The 23,404-nt window shown below is 37.5% G+C and overlaps 1 protein-coding gene across 4 annotated transcripts; it reads right to left on the bottom strand.

The window, feature by feature from the left end:
* Positions 1 to 17: 17 nt before the first annotated feature.
* Positions 18 to 20,001, bottom strand: nr1h3 (nuclear receptor subfamily 1, group H, member 3). 4 transcript variants are annotated; one of them, XM_053492916.1, is made up of 11 exons: positions 19,931 to 20,001; positions 13,276 to 13,372; positions 10,498 to 10,571; positions 8,046 to 8,228; positions 5,833 to 6,099; positions 4,663 to 4,868; positions 3,945 to 4,124; positions 3,583 to 3,685; positions 2,533 to 2,646; positions 1,964 to 2,058; positions 18 to 914 (listed from the first exon to the last, which is right to left on the bottom strand). In XM_053492916.1, the coding sequence occupies exons 3-11, from the start codon at positions 10,541 to 10,543 to the stop codon at positions 768 to 770; spliced, it is 1,341 nt and encodes a 446-aa protein (XP_053348891.1). In that variant the 5' UTR covers positions 10,544 to 10,571; positions 13,276 to 13,372; positions 19,931 to 20,001; the 3' UTR covers positions 18 to 767. The 4 variants fall into 4 exon arrangements, with proteins under 4 accessions (XP_053348891.1, XP_053348889.1, XP_053348890.1 ...); XM_053492914.1 differs by having other exon boundaries at positions 13,265 to 13,372; XM_053492915.1 differs by having other exon boundaries at positions 13,276 to 13,375; positions 19,931 to 19,999.
* Positions 20,002 to 23,404: the final 3,403 nt, after the last annotated feature.

Here is a 23,404-nt window from a genome sequence, read left to right on the forward strand (position 1 = left end):
TTAGCCATGTGGAAAAAAAAAAAAAAAAAAAAAAATATATATATATATATATATATATATATATATAATGCCTTTTCAACATTATACAAGCTGTAAATTACTTATAGATTTCAGACTATGGGACTGATGGCTGGTTCATCATGAAATAAATCAGCAGATATCCCACTGTATTCCTTTATAAACAAGCTCATATCAAAGCAAATATAGCAACTTATGAAAGAGGCAATTGTTTCGCAAATTATCTGCAGATTAAGTCATTTATAGGAGCACTGCTCCATGACCATGTGCGAAAATGAGAGGTTTTTGGCCCCAAAGTGCAGGGAGAAATAATGCCCATACAGTATAGAGCCAAACTTTCTGTTAAGTCACTGCATTCATCTGCTTCTCGAAGGCATATGCCTCTGGATTTATGCTCAAATGGGCTGCAAGTTTTCCCAGTGGAATAGGTATTGTAAAAAATATATATAATCAATTGCCTTTAATGTACAGTCATTCATTCCAGTAAGCAAGAATCCTGATCAAAAGAAATAAAAAGTATATACTCTAAACATTCCTAGACAGTCGATAGAGTGCCGTTTCTGAAAAGACTGACCGCAAACCACTGTATCCTGCACAGGAGAGTACAATCATAAGTCCAGAGGAAAATAAAACAAGCTCCTCAAGGCCAGGGCTTATAATGGGACTGAAGAAAAGTATGATCCTGCACCGTTTAGCTGTAAAAACCCTGTGTGACTATGTCCTTGAGGCTGGCCGTTCGTAGTTATTTTTCATTCATGGACATCCCAGATTTCAGACAGAAGAGGGGGCAGTTTTTTGTCCTGCAGTCGTAGAGCGAAGACCTGCTCAGAGTGAACGCTGCTCAGGGTGCGCAGGCTGACCAGCTTCATCAGCATACGTGGGAACATCAAATGATCCTGGAATGTGAATCGGACACATATGGCATGGTCACTCATGGTACATTTCATACATACAAGGATTAAAATCAGTTCAGTAGGTAAACAGTAACTAATAATGGACTGGAAAGTACACACACATGCACGCACGCACGCAGTCATTTCACACGACCCCTCTCATTTGTATTTCTTTCCACGGCTCTAATCTGAGGCAGTTGATTTTTGAGGCTGATTACTCTAAATGAACTTCTCCTCTGCAGCAGAGGTACATTGTGGTCTTTCTTTCCTGGGATGGCCTTCATGAGACCCAGTTTCATAGTTTCATCATGGTGCATGATGGGTTTTGCAAATGGATTTTACTGTTCTTGCAAGAACTGTTCCAGAACCCCCGGGTCTTAAAATAACTTACTGTTGTTGTTACTTAATGCCATATGTGTTATTTCATAGTTTAAAAAAAATAATAATAAAAAATCCAGTATTTTTTTTTATGTAGAATAAAAATCCAGTATTTTTTTTTAATGCAGAATATAAATTCAAATGTTTGACTGGGACTGTATATACACACATACAACATTGGTAGTTACTATACACAGTATCACACACACCCACGGACATTATACATCTGTGTTTCAATTTATCACAAAGGTTTTCAGTGGGGTTAAGGTCAAGGCACTGTGCAGGACACTTGAGCTCTTTTTTTACACATCATCATATACAATACCAATGTCCAGGGAGATCACGTCTTTGACCCTGGGATGTTTTTAAAAGGTACAACATATTCAAAGACATTCTAAGACAACTATGTGCTTCTAACTTCACGGCAACTGTTTAGGAAACAAACGCATATGGGTGTGACAATCAGGTGTAAGCGTTTATTTTTTTTGGATGATTGGAAACAAAGTGTGGATTAGCTATTTTACGTTGCCCCTACAGGTGAAAATGAGAACAGGAAATTTTTATGAGATTTTAGTCTAATACAAGCAGAAGGAATATCATTTCAAATGATGAGATGTATACATATTTAAATGGAATATCATGAAAAAAAATTTTTTTATTCCATCATGACTTACATTCGGTCTCTTGATCCTGATGTACGAATGCAGAGCATCAACATACGGCTGTTGGAGCTTCTCCACCAAATCATGATCCTGCACGTTGGGTCGGTCTAGGGACGGATGAAAACAGACATGGAAATGACCAACTCTATACCATTAAACGTTATTTCCTTTGAAGAGTGCAGATGTGCCTTAAAGGAAGATCAGCTAGTCTCATAAATATATCATGTCGCTAGGAAGTCAGACGTCCTCAAGCGAGCACTTAAGATGGCTTTGGGATTATTCGAAAAGTCAACACTATCCATCCGAAAAGAAGGCATTACACAGCACATATTTCACTACGGCATTACAGTAAAGAAGAACTGTTTGTCACTCTTCAGCTGGCGTCCTCAGTGAACACTGATTAGTCATCTTCACTCCCACTGTGTCAGCTTAGCTTAATTCGGTGTAGTGTCTGTGTATGACACCCACAGGGACGCTATCAGAATCGGGTTTCAAGAAACACACAAAAAAATATCAAATGTATGCCATCACCGGTCGGTAATCTGCTGTACAAATGACCTGAACGTGTGCAATAGACTGACCTGCTGAAAAGATGTTGATGGCGATAAGGAGCGCGTACTCTGCCTCGTCTAGGTGCAACTCGTTCATGCCCTTGGAGAACTCGAAGATGGGGTTAATGAACTCGATCTGCAGCCCTGCAGAAAAGCGGTCATTTTTAGGACACGGGCAGGTTGTAGACAGATGAAATAGAATGAAAAGCGATACCATTTCATGGTTTTTAATGTGGTTTGGGTTTGTCTGGGTGACTTGTAACTCCAGTCACGATGTGACTGGACTAACGTATGGTGACACACAATGCTATTATAAAAAAAATCAAACAAACAAACAAAAAACTTGTGCTAAATAAGGTGCACTGAGCAGGTTTTGCATTCCACTGCATTCACACGTCCTTAAACTACAAATGTCTAGGAATATACACCGTGTGATGGAAATTGAAGGTTGAAGCTGTTATAGCTGCAAAGAGAGTGGGGCCAGATCAATCAGATTAAACTCTATGGATTAAGAATTGGATGTTAATCAAGTTCATATGCATGTGAACGCAGGGGAGCTAATACTTTTGGCAATATCGTGCATGTCCTACAAGGAGGTGTCATTAATCTGTACTTGCAATTTAAGCAACTTAATAACTTATATTACCTGATATAATAGAAGTACAATGTCTACGTCTCATTCAAATAACTATACTATACAGTATGACAAATTAGTATAAACTGCAGTAGTATCAGCACCTATATACCAATATCAGTATCTATATCTTACTGTACATAACTTATTAATATTCACTATTGTACACATCACCACCTACAGTACATAGACATTTAGTTCACAAGCAAGCCTAGTTGTTATTTTTACACCACTGTGCATCTTATGGCTGTTAAGAATCTTAGACAATTAGAAAAAAAAAACTGCAAAGCAAGACGACCTGTCCTGTCTTAAGTGTTATTTCATCAGTGCTAAAGTTCACCAGCGTCTACCGACTCACAGCTAGACTGCTGTGTCAGGTATCATGGCCCTAGCACCTAAAAGCAGGATCAAGCCAACTGATATAAATTATTTAAGCGGATCCACACCTGCTTTGGCAAAGTCTTCCTTGTTGTAGATGAAGTCCGGGGTGAGGAAAGTGATGCTCTCGATCGCCGGATTGTAGCGGCGAGATGTCTCTAGCAGCATGATCTGTAGTAAATAAAATAAATAAATAAAATAAATAGTGTGCATAAAACTGAAACCAGGATTGACCGGGAACAGTGCAGTAGCCTTGCATTACCACTAGGAGGCGGAAGGTGCCCAGTTAACAGCTGTACAATATTTACAAACTGGCACAGCAGAGGCAGACCCGAGAACAGTACATTAGTCCATCTGTGCATGTTTGCATAATGTGGAAATCAGAAATATGATGATAACGCCATGCAAAGTGACCTGAAGGCAAACTGACCTCAATAGTGGAGGTCTTGAGCAGGGCAATCTGGTCCTCGCGGGTGAGCTCCAGGAAACCAGGCAGCTGTTTAGCAAAGTCTACAATCTCCTGCACGGACATGATCGCCAGTTCTGTGAAATGAGCGAAACGCTGCTGCCGTACTTCCCGGTTCATTGGGTCCTGACTCTGTGGCCATGGCTGCGAGGGAAAAAAGGAAGATGGTCCAATAAATGAATAAATAAATAAATGTAAATAAATAAAATAGTACAATACCTATTGTAAGTACCACTAAAATAAGACAAACTGGCAAAGAGCCATCAGAGTGGACAAATTCTAAGATTTGCAAATTGACGAGAAAAAAAAAGGAATCAGTTATATCATTATTTTGGTAAAAACATATTGCTGCAATACCGGGGATTTCTCAGTAACACACAGATCTTTATACAAATCATAGCTAAAGGTGATTTAGGCATTGTGAAACAGACAAGGAAAAGTTCACCCAAAAAAGAAGAAGAAGAAGAAAAAAATGGACATGGTCACTGAAGCTGAAAATCTAAATTGAAACTCTAGCTTCAACACCAGCAGACATTTCCATACTTGGAAAATCGAGTGTAAAACTAAAGAATCCATGATTTGGCTGAGCAACGCGTGTGTGTATTTTAGAGGATTCCTACATAAGAGTCAAATAGAGAACTGTTAATATGAGGATGCAGAACGAAAGCCTGGCTTCGCTTACAGTGACTTTGCGCCGGTCGATGAAGGAGCGTTTGTTGCACTGTTTCTGCATGGCGACTAACTTCTCGATCATCTCGTGCTGTTCCGGGGCCAATGGGGGAACGTCGGCTGCTGGGCTCGGTGCTGCCACGGTTGAGCTACGAGATGCCTCGTCCTCGTGCTGCTTTTTCATTTTCTTTAATCGGATCTGCTCCTCTGAAAGCACACCTGGTTAAAAAAAAGAAAAGAAAAAGGAAAACATTGATAAGAGCAGCTAAGCATTAGTATATTAGTTTGGGTCAGTAGGTACGTTCACATGGACCCTAATTTTTACACTAATGATCAGAGTAATGGCCCATCCTTAATTAAAATGCATCATTTAAACAACTCGATCCGAGCTTCAATTGGACACAAATCTGGTTCGACTGGAATGAATTTTCAATGAGAGTAAGTGGGCTGGTGTGAACCTTTAATTATCTGATCATTTCCGACATGTTCCAAGTAAAATACTCTTTTTCTGTACCTCTGCCCCATTTTGGAGAGGCATGAAACGTTTCCTGTGAAATAAATTTTGCTTCTAAAACCTGATCGGTAAACTCAGCGAGAGCAACTCTCTCCCACCAGTCTTTAATTTCGTCCACTATGTCTCAGGCTGAGGGAAGGGCACTGACAGGTTTAGCATTTCACATCTAACCATGGATGAGACTGAATTCTTGTAACTGATCATGACATAGAAGGTGGGATTTATCAGAAGAGATGGAAAACCGACTCAAACGCCAAAGCTGGAGAAACTACTGTATCTTTTTCTTCTTGTTATATACTTGCAACTTAAATGCTTTACAGTGAGAGTTATATTTCCTAAAAAGAAACTAGTTCGCTAAAAAAAAATTACATTCTGATTAAATGTTAATTGTCATGCATGAAAACAACATCTTATCTGATCAGCGTTCATGTAAACATGTAAGTTCTCTGCTGCAGTCCCAAATCAGTTTGATAATCAGTGCTTTCTTTAGACAGATCACTATTTTTGCCTCTTTCAGATTTAATCTTGTAACTTTCCCTAAATGTTTTTTTTATTAAAAGGGTTCAAACATTTTGTTAAAAAGAAAAAAAAAAAAAAAAAAAAAACATGCTGTAGCTCTTTGCCAAACCCTTAGTGAACGATTTAAAGAAAAAGAGAGAAGTCACTCACACTGCTCCAGCATGCCCGCCTCGCGACACTTGCGCAGCCGACACTGCTGACACTTTCGCCGCATGTACATGTCCATCTCACAGCGGCCCGAGTTCTTGCAGACGTACTGCGCTCCTTTGATCACGCTGCGCCTGAAGAAGCCCTTGCAGCCCTCACAGCTCAGGACATTGTAGTGGAAGCCCGAGGCCTTGTCTCCACACACGCTACACACCTCGTTCCCTAGCATCTTGGGAGCCGGACCCTTCTTTCTCTTCACTGGCTGGCCCTCTTTGAGAGAGAAAAAAAGATGGACAAAAAACAGATGCTGATAAACACAGGTGTGTATATATTAAGTGAGGGCTTTAACCAGTGCCAGTGGTTTGTGGGCAATGTTTCTGTGTCATTGTTTCTTTATTCAGTACTGTGGTTATTTGAATAGATCCTGCTTGTGGTCTAACCACGCCATGCCTGACTGAACTTTTTACATGCTTGGTCTGTCAGTAAATTTAAAACTGGGGTTTCACATCTGATTCAAAGGAGGATAAACTAAATAACTAAAAAAGAAAGCAATATATTTAATAAAAGACACATGCAGAGGTAGCTCAGTGGTTGAGATGTTGGCCTACTGATGGAAAAGTCAGGAATTCATAGATCTGCTCTGCTAATCTGCCACTGCTGGGCCTTAAACCTAAGCTCTTCAGTTTATAAAACGACTAAGTCACTCTGGATAAAGGCATCTGTAAAATAACAAATGTAAAAGTATGCATAGCAAAGACTCTGTCTCTTAGGGAAAGCGAAAGGTTCGATTACCCAGGCAGACCCGCCCTTAGAAGGCGCATGTGCTGAATATGCATCAGCTACAATTATAGTGAGTGATGTCGAGATTTACTCAGCAATCAGCAAAACAGTTTGCTGTACACTAATGAGATGTTTTTTTTTTTGTTTCTTTTTTAACTGTTCCCCCCTCTCTGTAAATCAAGCACTAATGTTACACAGAGAGCAATTCTTTTACTTTGGGTTTGCTTTTTTTTCCACTTTTGCACTATTTTAAATGGGTTTTATTCCTCCTTTTCAGGCTGCTTTAACCATCAAATTACTGAAATACACAACCCCTTCTGGAAAACAGAACTACCCAGGGACATATACGGTATGCGCCAGAATATACAGTATACTCAAACTCGCGCATCTCAGACGTGCATTTGCGTTCGTCAACGGGGGAAAGCTCCAGATACACATGTTCCCAGGAGTGAAAAAAAAAGTTGTTGTCGTTGGAAATGGGTCTCTCGACGGAGGAACAAGTATTCATAGTTTTACAAATATTATTTCCGCTCGTACGGAAGTGGACGTAAACGAGGACCGAGTTTGCACAAAGTGGCACAACAATTTTTTTCCCGTTCTCCTGATCTTACACCACCTGATGGTTACTAGTTGGGAATGTTAAAGGGGAGCGTTTAGCTGTGAGGATCCACCAAGAACTGTGCTGCATTACGTGAGAAAAGCATCTCCTTTTGCTGGAATCTGCAGCAGTCTTTGTTCCGGGATACGTTTGTAAATCCGCATAAACGATATGAACAGCGAGGCGCTGCAAACACACTCAACACGCTAATATTACACGTTAGTTTCTTTCAGGAGGCATAAACTCACAGATGACAACAAGGCGATTATTGTTCGTCTTTTCTGGTCAGTACTGTATATTTTGCCATATACTGTATGCCCATGTCTAGAATTCTCAATCCTAATAATCGATACGACTCCTCACTCTTATTACAGCTTATTAATACAACATATTTCTTCAGAACCCAAACCCGAACGTAAGAACTGCCGTTCCGTAACAAAAGCAGATACTCAAAGATCATTTTCCACTGAAGCTTGCATTATAGATGGGCTGCTTTACTGTACCCAGTGTGTGCTTTCAATTTTCCTTGCAGGCACCAATTACACCAGCTAAAACCAAGAGGAATATCTATCACAGCAGGATGGGGATCTCTGAACGGTTGGACATTCTGCCTACCTAGCTAAGTGTGGCCATGTCTGTGAAGTAAAGAAACATGTTTATTACCACACACTTCAGTTCAAGCTAATTTACAGCACCTACAGTACAGTACAGTTCATGCTACAAACATCCCATATCGCTGGAAATTGAGATCCAAACGTCATTACCAAACAGACTTGTCAGTTGCTCATATATAAACGGTCTACAGATACATTAAAGAAATTTATATTCACCAACATACCTGGTGCAGGCGTGTCTCCAGAGAGGTCCAGTTTCATGTCGCCGGGGTCCATGGGCAGCGTTTCGTTCAGCTCTTTAGAAGAACTTGTGAATGAAACTGGTTGACTGGGAGAAGTGTGTAACTCATGTTTCACTTCTGCTGTGCTCACCGAGCCCTCTTCAGCGACACACCCCAGATTCGCCTCTACAGAAGAAGAAGACAGATTCATGCGCTTAGGCTCTCTCTCATAGACATACACATAGACATGCACACAGAGAGTCCAAAAGTCTGAGATCATTAAAAAAAAAAAAAAAGCTTAGATTCTCTTTCCATTTAAAACAAAGTTATAGAAATGTAAATGTTTTAAAACTAAGTAAACACTCAATATCTTGAATGATTACTATTCAAGATTCTGTTTTTAGGTCCCTCCGTAAGTTTAACCAAATGAGTGATTTGTGATATTTATCATATTTACTGCTTTACACACAAAAGGTTACAATTTCCTAATCTCTTCTACTGATGCATGTGTTGTTCGGATGATCCGTGGAATTGATCTACTTTTTCGTTTACTGTAAGATGTTAGCAATATCGTCATCCAGTATAACACACAAAAAACCTCAAAAGAAAGTGCAAAATTAAAGATTTTTACTACTGCTTTCATTTGGGTACCTCTTGCGGACCAGGGATGCAACTTATACCCTCTTGGGTATGTTCTGACACAGCTTTTAAGGCTTTTTTAATGTCGTAAACTTGAGATTTCTAAGAAATTTTTGCTCTGCACTACAAGTTGGTCTCAGGGTTAAGTCTATAGGACTTTTTGGACCCCTTAGGAAAAAAGTCATAGCACCCCATTCCCATGTAAGCAACACGATTTGACACCTCCATGTACATAAACAGACGTGTCTGGCAGTGTACAGACGGTCATCATCGACATAAATTTCACGACAATATTGTGCTTTCAATAGTTAAAAAACAAACAAAAAAAAAAACACTGAAAGCACAATATTGCTGTGAAATTCATACACCCACCCAAATCGTGCATGCACCCATTTTGGTTATTAATTCATTGGTGCAGAAATTCCTGTCCAGGCCAAGATCTTTCAACTTCCTGTTATTGATCATAATTGACTATAGCTGGTAGCTGGTAGCTTATCTGTGCCAACATAAAAAGGGTTAGTTTGACAGTAATCATTGGACAGACCAAAACATAATACAATGGGAAAGTCCAAGGAGCTCAGCGGAGATCTGAAAAAGACGAGGGTAGGTTTACATAAGACAGGCATTTCTCTTGGAGCCATTTATAAACAACCAGTTCAATCTATTATACTTAATTACAAGTTATTGGGAGATAGAGGTCTGGAAAAAGACCAAATCTGTCACCCGCTCCTGAGAAGAAATTGGTTTGAATCGACTGGAACAGCTCGGGAACCACCAAGGTGCAGAAGCTGCTGGAACACCATCCTCTCTATCTACAGTCAAATATGTTTTCAAATCACCATGGACTAAAAGGCTGTCTAAGAAACAAACTTCTGCTCCAAATCCACACCTCTATGCTTAAGGAAAGTTTTAACCAGAGGGATGTTTGGAGGAATAAAAGTGAGGGAACCCCAACTGTTAAGCATGGTGGTGGTGCAGCAGCATCAGAGATCTGTGAACCAAATTTCTTCTTATTAAGATATTGTATAATCATTTTGCCCCAGAAAGTCCAGTTCAAGGAAACAATTGAAATTCTAATATTGCATTGACATTCATGTTACAACACAGCATTATGTTTCACATACACAGATCATGCATTCTTAATAGCATTAACGATTTTTTAATTCTCACAAATTTGAAAAGTACAACCCTACATTACTGTGTGTTAATAAACTAGGCCTAAATAATATAAATTGCATCTTTTTTCACATTATGGAACCAGGAACAGAACACACCAGCAGAACACATACAAGTCAAACACTAGAGCTTTATGTTCATGTATGTATATTGCTGAATTTGAGCTTTATTTTAAGCCTGCATGCTCATAAAATCTCATCTGCAGTGTCTGAGATGCAACTTGTGAAATATAATAGCAGTGTAATAAACACAAGTGGAAGATTACTTTATTGGTTAATTCATTTGCTCAAAATGCTTTTGGAAGATAAAAGCAATTAGACTAAATAACACTCAAGACAAGCAAGCTCAGAGTTTCGTTTTTTACTTGGGAGGCAAAACTGCATGATGGAAAAAAAAACTGAATTAAAAACAAGAAGCAGAAATGGTGTCCATCTGTGATCCTCTTTATGTGCATAATACTGTAGTTTTGTGCCTATAAGGCGCGGCCCCAATGATTTCCTAACAGTAACTGTGGTATAACTAATAAGTAGGTCACTTTTTAGCCCTCCAAAACCTGATTTTGTGACCAGCCATCATCACTTCTTGCCTACACACATGAGACCAACTGTTCTTTAAAAAATTTATAAATAAATAAACTTACCAGGACCAACATCAGCAATATCAGTCACAGAAAGGGTGGTCATCATGAGCTTGTCATAACGGCCAACACTCCTCCTGAAAATTAGACAAAGTCACATTTTGTTGTTGTTTTTAACAAATGAAACTCTAAGAATGAAGTCTCCAGGATTTCTTGTTGAAGCTTGACTTGGACCTGATACATGATACGTAATGTAAAAGTGCAGACAAGTTTGACCTGCTGTACTTGTTCATGCAATTTTTAAAACAAAGTGGGAGCATTTTTACATCACAAAACATGCATGCTGCTTTAAATTCACGACAATTTAATTAGAGACAAAACCCAAACAAATTCCTTGGTTGTGAGTTTGTGAACATTTTTGTGAAATAAGATAGCTGGTACTACTGTAACACATTGATGGATGATCTCATCTGGATTGGGACCAAACAGTTAAATCGTCAGCACTGCTATACTCTAAGTCATGTCAAAAACAATCAATCAATCAATCAAACAAACAACAGAAGAATAAATTAAACAGTTAACCAATCAGAAACCGTCATTATCCCTTAATTTAATTGGAAAAAATATCATATCACAAGTTATCACAATGACATAAATCAAAAAGTTCTGGTAGAGATCAAAATTTTGAAAAAATATGAGTCCCTCTCATAAAGAAATCTTGGTATAAAGACCAGCTCATTATTGCACTTTTCCTGATTTTAGGTGATTCACGTTAAGCACATGAACTTGGCGCTAAGCCGCCTCGGTGTGTACATTTACATTTAGGCATTTGGCAGTTATCTCTGGTCTGATCTATTCTAAATACGCTATCTCTGGTCTGATCTATTCTGAACACGTTATCTCTGGTCTGATCTATTCTAAACACGTTATCTCTGGTCTGATCTATTCCAAATACGCTATCTCTGGTCTGATCTATTCCAAATACGCTATCTCTGGTCTGATCTATTCCAAATACGCTATCTCTGGTCTGATCTATTCCAAATACTTTATCTCTGGTCTGATCTATTCCAAATACGTTATCTCTGGTCTGATCTATTCCAAATACGTTATCTCTGGTCTGATCTATTCCAAATACGTTATCTCTGGTCTGATCTATTTCAAATACGTTATCTCTGGTCTGATCTATTCCAAATACCTTATATATAGTCTGATCTGTTCTAAATACGTTATCTCTGGTCTGATCTGTTCCAAATACGTTATCTCTGGTCTGATCTATTCCAAATACGCTATCTCTGGTCTGATCTATTCCAAATACGTTATCTCTGGTCTGATCTATTCCAAATACGTTATCTCTGGTCTGATCTATTCCAAATACGTTATCTCTGGTCTGATCTATTCCAAATACGTTATCTCTGGTCTGATCTGTTCTAAATACGTTATCTCTGGTCTGATCTGTTCTAAATACGTTATCTCTGGTCTGATCTGTTCTAAATACGTTATCTCTGGTCTGATCTATTCTAAATACGTTATCTCTGGTCTGATCTATTCTAAATACGTTATCTCTGGTCTGATCTATTCTAAATACGTTTTCTATGGTCTGGTCTATTCTAAATAAGATATCAGTGGGTTTATAATCTCTTTATAAGGTATATGTGGCCTGATCTATTCTATACAAGATGTCTATGGTCTAACCTACTCTATGTAAGTTATCCATGGTCTGATCTACATTATATAAGATATGAATGGGTTGCTCCCAGTTTAAAGGCAACGACCCTACATTACTTTCTTACAGAACACTCAGGCGCAATGACTGCGCTGTATTCCCGTCCTCTGTGAAAGGGGCTTATGAGCAATTTCTTTTGCATTGTGGTGATCATTACGTAAGCAGAACGCAGTAATTTCTCATCGTATCAACCTATAATTAGGGGATGTTTATATCGTATAATCTGACACGAAGAACATCACATCGCACAGTCTGTTTCAGTTGTAGAATTTCATCAGATTTCACCTGGATCATCTCACGCAGTGTGACGGGTAATAATATTAAAAGAAATCAGACAGTCTAAAGCAGGATTACGCCTCCTGGGATAACACGGTGTGAAGCAGCATTTGATGAAGATGACTGAACGGTCTCCCGAAAGTTTACATTAATATAAAATCAGGGCTGTTACGTTTTAATCTTAAACTTTTTATCTTAGACTTATCAGTTTAACAAAATGACATCATCCCTGACATCATTTGCTTAACTTAGGATAATTGGTTATTGTTTATTTATCATGGTATAATAAACATAAAACTTTTTTTTTTTCTCCCTGGTGCACAGACTCAAAGAAACAGCTGTGCTCCTTAATTAACATCACAAACACCTAAGACATCCGTCATAAATAAGCAAGGGTTAGGGTTAGCCAGTGGGTTGGCCAAGGTGACCAACAAGGTTCAATAGACACAAGTAACTTCTAGTCAACAAAAGGAACCCATGTTGCACCGTCACTCTTCTGCTGGACCGTGGGAACGTTTGCAGAGCTACACTGGAGTAAGCGAAATCACCCTTTGTATTTAAAGATGTCTGTGAGGCAGCGGATTTTCTACAACCCCGGAGTAATAATACTTCTGTGGGTAAAAAGGAAACGAAAGCTAGAAAGCTGTTTAGATCGATCGGGTTTTGCTGAGTGGCCACTTGCTATTTCTTTCACGCAGATGGTACTGTAATTACAGGAAGCACAGCGGAGGGGCTTCTACACCTATTTAAAAAAAAAAATTAAAAAAAAATAAAAACTTTCCTCATCAAACATAAAAAAATAGAATTTTGTGCATGCAGTACAGTACGTACCCCTGGTGTACCTCTTTGTTATTGCCCGTCCATGCTGCTCCGTGTGTCGCTAGCAGGTCATGATGTTTATCTTCTTAACCACTTTGGACACTGTGAGGACAAACTCCACTGCTGAGACAGAAAAGAGAGAGAGAGAGGGAGAGAGAGTTAGAAAAAGTGAAAAGGGATAAAAAGACTTGGAATGAGGATTTTTTTGTTGTTGTTGTTGTTATTTTTATTCCTCCGTGTTTTTTTTGAGGGGGGGTACGCAACGAAAAAGAGCTACAGGAGATCTTCTCTTGTGAGAAAAAAAAACTAAACAGGGAGAGGGAATGGAAGTGAGAGGCAGGGAAAAAGAGGAGAGAACAAGAGGTTACTATCGGTCGTTTACATGGCTGTGAATCCCTGCGGATTCTGCTTCTTCCCCAATGAGTGTGACAGCAAACTACCACACACACACACACACACACTTCTAAACGGTGTTTAATTAATTCACTAAACAACCTTTTCAATAAGAAACTGTGACTGATGACAAAAATAAATCCTACAACTTTATAGTTATGCTTTTTCTCTCTCTCTTCCGTGTCACTGGGTGTTGAATCACACCTACTCAACCAGGTGAAAGTCCAGGTTACGTCAATGTCTGGAACCATACTGCAAAGTTCTTCAGCTCGGCAGATGACACTAAATAGTTGTAGCGTTATCATTGAAACCGCGATTGATCTTGGAGATAAGTGAATACATTTTGGTTATAATGTTTTCATGCAGATTTTCGAAAGAGAATTTTTTTTCGAAATTGTTTTTTTGGCGACTCCATTGTTTCAATAGAGGTCGAAATGAGCAAAATCAATATGGATTTCACAAAAATAAGCAAGCGGAAAACAACAACAAAAAAAAAAATCTTTCAATAAAAAAAAATTGAAACTGACCTAAACAATGACACCAACCTTAAATAACCCCATGACGCCCTGACGAGTCCAACGTTCTGCACAACTTATCGCAGAGTTCCTACCTTTGCCCAATAAACTACATCAAAAGACATGACATTTATCTCCACTGCACGCAACATTTCACCCCAAAAACTAAATGTCAACACGACACACTTGATTACCTTCAAAAAAAGAAAAAAGAAAAAACAAACCTTGCTTGCACTCTTTAGTATACATACGGTATTAATCATAGAGGTAAAAAGCATGCTCTATTTTAACATTTCTCATTAAACATTTTGTTGTTTAAAAGACCTTCAATAGAATTGCTGTTTAGAAAAAGAAAAAACTTATTAGATCAAAACTGCAATTAAAACTGGAGCATTATTAAAAACTTAATCAACATCTGCAGACCCAGAGGACGATACCTGTGGACGGCGTTGGACGCAACGAGATTATAGGTTTATGACTCATTTTTTGACTGGAGTTCCTGCATCGCTCAGAGAATCGGATGAAAACAGATAAAACAGACACATTTAGTTTGGTCGTTTGGTAAGCACTCATCCATCATGCCATCATCCAAGCACATCAAGTTCTTTAAAAATATTTAACATTTTCCAATGATTCCAAACATATACATTTGTGCAAACTCGTGAACATATTTTATGCAGACAGACTATATGTCCAGGTATTTAGGTGCACTAAGTTGTTTAAGAATAATAACAGCACTTTCTATCGCAAATAGTGCAAAATAATCGATATTTAAAGGATATTACAAAAAAAAAAAAAACCATTATACGCACTTTTTTTGCTATTAGTTCTGTTCTAGTGCTTTTACTATTTTTGCACAACTCAGTGGCCTGTTCTTTCTCGACAGAGTAAATGGGAAGCGTGCCTTTTGTGACGTCAAATGTCACCGCTACTGAGAAGTCAACTCTGGGTTTTACTCCAAAATCCTTGCTTCTACAGTAGCATGTTTAAGTCGCGACGTTAAATCAACCTGGCTGCGCACGGTATCGGAAACGAGCACATAATACCGTTAAACTATATTATGCTACATATTTATTTTACACTGTTAATCTTCTGCTTAATACAGATTTAGATTCATCTACATGCTAACAAATTTATTTGTTTAGTCCAAAACACTGACAAATACAGTTTGCTATATTTTTCACTCATCTGGGTTAGTTGCCTGGCATGTTCAAAATCTGTTTTAATTTAACTGATGGGTGTCTTAGTTCAAATATCAAATAGGCATAGACCAATCAGCTGTAACATTAAAATTTGCGCCCATTGTGCCCCGACTCTGGGTGACTCTGATTTGCGAGGTGGAGTCTTCATGCGTCGGACTTGTTTGTCCTGCGCTTTCCCTTCTGAACTGCTGTAGTTAAAGTAAAAGCGATGTACAGTACGTGTACTGTCCAGAAACAAAATGACAAAATATGAGTGACAAGGTCTATAGTCAGCACAAAATGTACAAGTATGTGGAAATATAGGTGAAAGTTATTTTAAACAAGATGTTTTAGGAAGTGGGCTCTTCCTATTCTCTACCCAGGAGCCACAGTCATGAAAATAAAGAGGAAGGGCGGTTTAATATACACAATATTGCAGACAATGCAGACATATGATACAAAGCTAAAAAAAATACTTTCCTCCCTATTTGGTTGCTACTTATGGAGGTACTATGCATGTTTCTGTTTATCCATGTCTGTGCTCATCGGTGTAGATAGATGGATAGACATACATTCACATGTGAGAATTTAGCAGACGCCGATTTTATTGATTTAGATTTTTTTATTCTACGGATTTATTTTAAGGTTAAGGGCCTTGCTCAAGGGCCCAACAGTTGCAACTTGGTGGTGCTGGGGTTTGAACCCAAGACCTCTCAGGCTGTAGTCCAATGCCTTAACCTTAAAAAAAAGGATAAAAAGGGTGGGAGGGAGGCTGTTTAATGTAATTTTAAATAATATAACTTTAGACAGTATTGCAGATGATGCTACATAAAAAACATTTTAGAAATTTAAAACTAAGAAAAAGAAATTAAATGTGCAAATGTACAGTGAATTATAGGATAAGTATACAGGTTACTATCTGTTACATAGAGGCGAGTCATTGTACAGTGCAACGAATAACAGTAGGAATGATTTCCTGAACCGCTCCTTGTGAATGCGGATCAGTCTGTTAGAGAATGAACTCTGTATGATTAGAAGCAGTAAATTAAAATCTTTTAATATATCTTTAATAATTTGTGGCAGATTAATTGACTGATCTTTAAACTGTAGGATATCGTAAACAAAATTATTCAAATAAATCATATAAAAGCCTTTCATCATTCTGGATTGCTGGAGACTTGCTGGGTAAATAACTTCTTTTTTTTTTGAGAGACACGTCTGACTAACATTCAGAAACACTTTGAAGATAGTTTCCAAATTATTTAATGTAAAGTTGTACTTTTTTCCCCCTCATTCAACAGTCTTGTCCCAAACAAAGCAAAGTTTCTCTCGGCTCTATAGTAATACTGGCTTAAACCTTCCTGAGGGAGCTGGTTTGGTTACTAAAAGGATGTCAGGATCGGATCAGTATCAGGAATCGTAACGAGTGTGATCAGTAAATCCTTCTTAAAGGCACCTTAATAATTCTGATTAGCAACTAGTTTATTATCACACGAATCCTGAAAATTTTAGTGTAGTTGACTTTTATTTGGCACATGCTGTTCATAAAAAAAAAATCTTCCATCTTCCAACCACTTTTGAAGTTTTAATTTTGAAAATCGATTATAAAAAAAAAAAAAAAAAAGATTATAGAAGTTAGAAAAAAAACTATTCAGTTTTGAATCACGATTCTTTTGTTGTGTCTTGATTTGTAAGTGATTCATTAGATGTATAATAAAGATGCAACGGTCGATCAGTCAGTGACGGGAATTTCTGATCACGTTGGACATAACAGATACCGTGCCGAGTGCATGAGCGTCTGAGTGGCGCAACAGAAACACGTTACATTATCAAATGTCTTGTGCGTTAAAAAAGTCTCAGATCTGCCTTTTTGCCCCCAATCTTTGCAATCTAAATAGTCTCAAAACCCACTCATAACACACGCTTACACCAGTCTTAAAGCACAGCAAGCGCTAATTATGCTCAAAACACCTGACGAGGTAAAACGCTGCTGATTCTTTATAAATCTACAGGTGATGAATTCTAACTATTTACACGTCGGCATCCCGTGTGGTACGAGTGAATTAACTGATACATTTGTTTAGAAATAATAATTATTATAGATGACAAAGATTTGTGCTGCTCAGTAAAAATTTTGGGTTTTTTTTGTTTTATTTAAACATTAAACTTGTATATTTGAAATAATTTTGTACTGTTTAAATGCTCGCTAGATTTTTATGTTGGAAAATCAGTGTTATAGGGAATTGGCTACATTAAATTATTTATGGTTATGTTTTGAAACTTCTGACTAAAGCTAAAGTGTAAAACTTTCAAGTTATGAAAACTTTTTTAAAGGTTAAAGGTCTAAAAATTGGAACATAAAATTAATATTGACTTGGGATATTTATAAAACCGTGATACTTAAACAGAATCACACTATTAATTTAAACATTATCTAGGTCTAATCTTATCTAGGTATAATATCATTTCAGAAAATGACTGATGATTTTCTGTCTTTCATTTTTTTAAACGTGTATATCTGTGCATTTGAGGTGGTAATATGTCAATACATTTTTTTTTAGCTGAGTTCCAAATCCCATGCTTGTGAAATGAAACAAGATTCAGATTTCTATATATACACAAGTAAAAAAAAAAAAAAAACAAAGAAAAAAACTATTTAAAATTTCCATAGCATTGCAATAACATTTGTCAATTTTCAGTAACTACATTACAAATAGGGAGGACTTGGAACTTTGATGACCTTTTATATTTCCATGTATTTGTATGGAATACAAACAACAATCTTTAATGAATCCAAATGGAAATGCAAATGGGCTGTAATTAAATGTGAAAGAACACGGTCATACCAAGCTCTCAGTTTGAGTATTTTACACTCCCTCACCTCAGACTGCTGCAGATATGACTGCTTAGACGCCCCGTGTTTCGTCTCATACTGGCGCTTTACCGCCTTTTATTATTGCCACGGTTTCGGAACATATGAGACAAACTGGTTGATATTGATCTGTACATTCATCTTTAAAGGCTCAGTTTTCAAAGTCTACTTTTCTTTTACTGAAGTAAGCCATGCTGTGTCAGGCTTTCATTTCTGTTTCCTTTGCACACTGTCTATGCACAGTGAACTATCGCATTGATTCATCCTGTTGTGACGCGTATAGCCACAAAAAAAGAGCTAGTTTAATTTTTAATTAATTATCATGTCTAAAAAAAAAACAACAACAACAAGGTCTGGATAGAACTGTAACTTGGTCCAGATCCGCCATTCAGCGATGCCCACTCTAAACTATTCACACACTGGCAGGCAGCACAGAGTCCTGTGTGGTAGGAATGAATTATTGGCGGAGTTTGTTTAGATTTGTAACAAAATCTAGGTATCGCAATGATACCGTATCGCCCGGTCCTTCGTGATTCCCATCTCTAATAAAAACATTACACTTCATGTAGGGGAGGTGTGAGTAGCTGAACATCAGCTGTACATGAAAGCATCCACCACTATGTGAAATGCAAGCCGCATCAGCTAAAAATTCCACAACTACGTATACATATATACATATTCATTGCAGGAAAATGATGATCTTTTTAAACAATAAAGACAAACAGGAAGTATGAAGCTCTGAAACCTTTCAAGCAAGACTTAGGAAGCATGACTTTTCTGGAAGATACTGTCTATATCAGAGAGAATAAAGTCCTACTCTTTATATATTAAATAGTCCAAAAAACAACTGTTTTACATCACAGTTGCAAACGTGTCACGAGATATAACTAAACACAACAACAGCTAGGTGAAGAGCTTATGTGTAAACAAACATGCTAACAGGAGTGACCTCCCCACACACACACACACACATATAATAATAAAATCCCTTTTATACAAACACTCAACATCTTATTTAAAACAAATTACTCTAATTAAATCGCTTCTGTCTACATCCAGGCTTAGCTAAAGACTTCTTAGCTTCACTGTTTATCCGGCTAGTCAGCCAAACACTTCGGTTTAAACACAAGGGAAACTTTGGAGTTAGTAACTTAAATTACACAAAATACAGATGGTGTAAACACAACAGACGCTTAATTTTACGATTCCAATCTATGTATAATCAGATTAATATGGATATGAATAAGGATAAGTCGGTGTGTTGTTAGTGCATGACATGCTAACTAGCTAAACGTCAGTGTCCAGACACGCATACTTCCGCACTGGGGAGTACGCACGGCGAGCACGCGCCTCACGCACAGGTGACGGAGGGGACGTACTGCCTAGTACGCTAGTACGCGAGAGTCAGTCTATATGAGTGAAACCGCGATGAAAAGCGGTCAGGATGGCATCCGGGTCAGGACTTTACTAATAAACGTAATAACATTGACTGTAATAAAGCAAGTTCCCGAAAATGTCAAACTCTGATGGATAGCTAAAATAAAAAAATATATATTAACCGACGCTTCATAGGTGTAAACGGATGTGTTAGCATAATAGGAGAGCAGGACAGCTTCAGCCAGCTTTACTGTCCATTATATAATCAGGACATGTGCAGTAGTTACGAAGAAACCGTTTAATATGAATGACTGTATGATAAAAAACACTGGATATTTACCTGGACTTTAGGAAGGACTGCGAACTTTCTCAACAACCGGGTGAAGAAGATTACCTCATGAGTGTTTCCTTTAATTTCCTTTCCAAAATAAAAGTCGGCTGTCAAAAAAAAAAAAAGATCAATTCAATTCAGCCCAATTCAATTGTTATTTATAAAGCGCTTTTAAGAGTGGTCATTGTCGCAAAATATTTCTTTTTTCTGGAATCAGAAAGAAATGTAGGGAAATGAGTATGAAATGTTTGAGAAAATCGTATAAATTAAAATGAATAGATTTTTCATCTTGCGCTTCAAGGGTCCAGGTTTCATTTGAGTATGTGTGCGTAGAGCCGGCTCCCCCTGTGCATGCTGGGTTTCCTCTGGGTACTCCGGTTTCCTCCCACAGTCCAAAGACATGCAGATTAGGCTAATTGGCATCCCCAAATTGCCGGTAGTGTGTGAATGTGTGTGTGTGTGTGTGTGTGTGTGTGTGTGCCCTGCAAAGGATTGGCACCCCATCTAGGTTCTCCTGGAAGAGGCTCCAGATACTCCACGACCTTATATTTAGGATAAAGGGGTATAGATGATGACTGAGTGAAAATTACTAGTTTGTCCCTGATGAACAAGCTGAGGGCATAGCGGTAGCAAAAAAAAAAACAAACAAAAAAAAAACCCTGAGATGACAAAAGAAAGAAACCTTGAGAGGAACAAGACACAAATGGAAGCCCGTCCTCATTTGGGCTTTCTCAAAACCATTTCTGTATATACATTGAGTAATGGTTGTTAGGTTTCCAGTTTAGGGGATTCTTAGTTCATGTATTTATCTGCATTTTTAATTTTATTAGAAGCTATTTTAATAAATGTTATTTGTTTGTTTGTTTGCTTGTTTACCGTAAGATTTTTTGATATTGTGTGGACTTTCCCCTGCCTCTATCTCTTACATCTTTATTCATATTTATTCTAGGTCATATGTCCATCCATAAAACAACCCCTTTTTTGCGATTCCTGTTTCCTGATTTAGATAGATAGATAGATAGATAGATAGATAGATAGATAGATAGATAGATAGATAGATAGATAGATAGATAGAGGGTTTCCGCCCCTTGTTTTATGTTATTCTATTTAAATTTCTCATTTAATTATTATTATTAAACTGTAACAGAAGGATTAAAATTACCAACACCAATTAAGCTAATTTTTAGACCAACTTACTTTTAGGTAGCCCACGATGCCAGGAAATATTTTATTTTTTAAAAATGATTAATTACAAATAATAAACAAATTCTTTCAAGGTCTTCAATTTTATAACTACACACTTGTTGGTATATCACTGGTATATGATTTATTATTTTTTTAAAGGTAAATAAAAAAAAAAAGATAAAATGTAATGACCAATTGTCATTATGTGGACAGCATTTACAACATGAATTAGTCATGGCAAAACATTTCTTTTCTTTTCTGTTGTGATAAAATAAATCCAAAGTCCTATGAGGGGGCACTTGTTAGCCTTAATTGCACGTTTATATATTTGTATATTTTAAATTTATCTCAATCCAGAGAAATCAATGTGGAGAGATGCCTATCCAAGATGGCGGCGAAGTGCACGTGTCAGAAGCTGTTTTCTCTACTTCCGGTATCGGCAGTGCCTCCTTGTGGTTAGAAAAAGGAGCGCTAACTGTAAAAGTAATCGGTCCTGAATTAGCATTTGGAAAATGTTGATGAAGAGCACATAAATAAAAAAGAAGAAGAAAACAGCTAAATTCTAAAATAGGAAATGTATGTTAAGTATTTATAATAACGTGAGAAACTAGCATAAGTGAGAAAGTGAGTAAGATAGCTAGTCGAGTTAACAGAATGCTGTTAGGTTAGAACTGTTAGCAGTAATCTTACTTGTTTTTATCGACAGTTAACTTAAAATACCTTTTATTATTTGGTTTCAAGGTGAACCATTTTTTAAAACTTTACAAAAAAAAAGAAAAGAAAAATACATGGCGATACATGAACTTCTACAACACTAAATTGATCCCCCACATCTCTAGCATTAGTGTTGGCAAAGTTTATTTATTTTTAATGTAAATATCTAAATCTCTAAACCCACAGAAAACATACAAATTAAGAATCACAGTAAAATCTCCAGTGTTGATTTTAGGACGGTTTATTTGAGTCCACTTGGATGTCTATAAACACTGCAGGTGTTACTTCAACACTAGGGATTATGGTGCTGTGTTCATGCAAAAGATACACATTTATTTTTTTATTTCTTCTTTTATAGGTGTCTTGGTTAAACAAGTGCAGGAGATTCCTGGGAATTCAGGTACTGGGAATATACAGTACTGTGCAAAAGTCTTAGGCACCATATTATATGCTGTACCAATGTTGTTATATATGTTTATCATGTCTGCATAATTATATACAAAATTATTCAGTATTTCCATATATAACTAAATGATTTTGTATTATATACATAAATTATATAGCATTACCAGAAGAACTCTTAAGAATATTTTCTATGTGCCTAAAACTTTTGCACAGTACTATAAGTAAAACAGTTGTTAGGTTTTACTGAGCTTGCTGGAGAATATGAGTTCTTCTGGTAACTTGCTCCTTCTTTTTTTATGCAAATCCTAGTAGCGTCTTCTTTGTCTTTCAGCTGTTCCCTTTTAGGGGTCGCCACGGCGAATCATCTGCCTCCATCTAACCCTGTCCTCTGTATCCTGTTCTCTCACACCAACTAACTTTATATCCTCTCTCACAGCATCCATAAATCTCCTCTTTTTGCTCTTCCTCTAGACCTCCTGCCTGGCAGTTAAACCTCAGCTTCCTTCAGCCGATGTATTCACAGTCTTTCCTCTGAACATGTCCAAACCACCCCAATCTGGCCTCTCTGACTTTATCTCCAAAACATCTAACATGGGTTGTCCCTCTGATGAACTTATTCTTGATCCTATCCATCCTTGTCACTCCCAAAGAGAACCTCAACATCTTCATCTCTGCTACCTCTAGCTTTACCTCCTGTCTTTTCTTCAGTGCCACTGTCTCTAAGCCGTAAAGCATCGCCGGTCTCACCACCGTCTTAAACACCTTTCCTTTCATTCTCGCTGATACTCTTTTATCGCACAACACACCTGACACTTTTCTCCACCGTAAATAAGGTTTTTTGTTTCCATTTGAAAACTGGTCTGACTTGTACTATATATTTTTTTCTTTACAGCCATGCATATATTTTCCTGTATTGTTATTTATTTAAGTTATATATGGAAATACTGAATTATTTTGTACATAATTATGCAGACATGATAAAATTGGTACAGCATACAAATATGGTGCCTCTAGACTCTTGCACAGTACTGTATAACTTGTCATGTATAAGTTGATGATGTCTCTTCAATGGTCTAAAGTATCCTAATTTACCAAGAATTTAAATTGACTTCTAACTTCTGAAATTGTGACATTCTGATTTTTACCAGTTGGTTCATGATGAACATTTTTAGGTGAAAA

This window comes from Clarias gariepinus, chromosome 3 (assembly GCF_024256425.1).
Source record: "Clarias gariepinus isolate MV-2021 ecotype Netherlands chromosome 3, CGAR_prim_01v2, whole genome shotgun sequence".
Lineage (NCBI taxonomy): Eukaryota > Metazoa > Chordata > Actinopteri > Siluriformes > Clariidae > Clarias > Clarias gariepinus.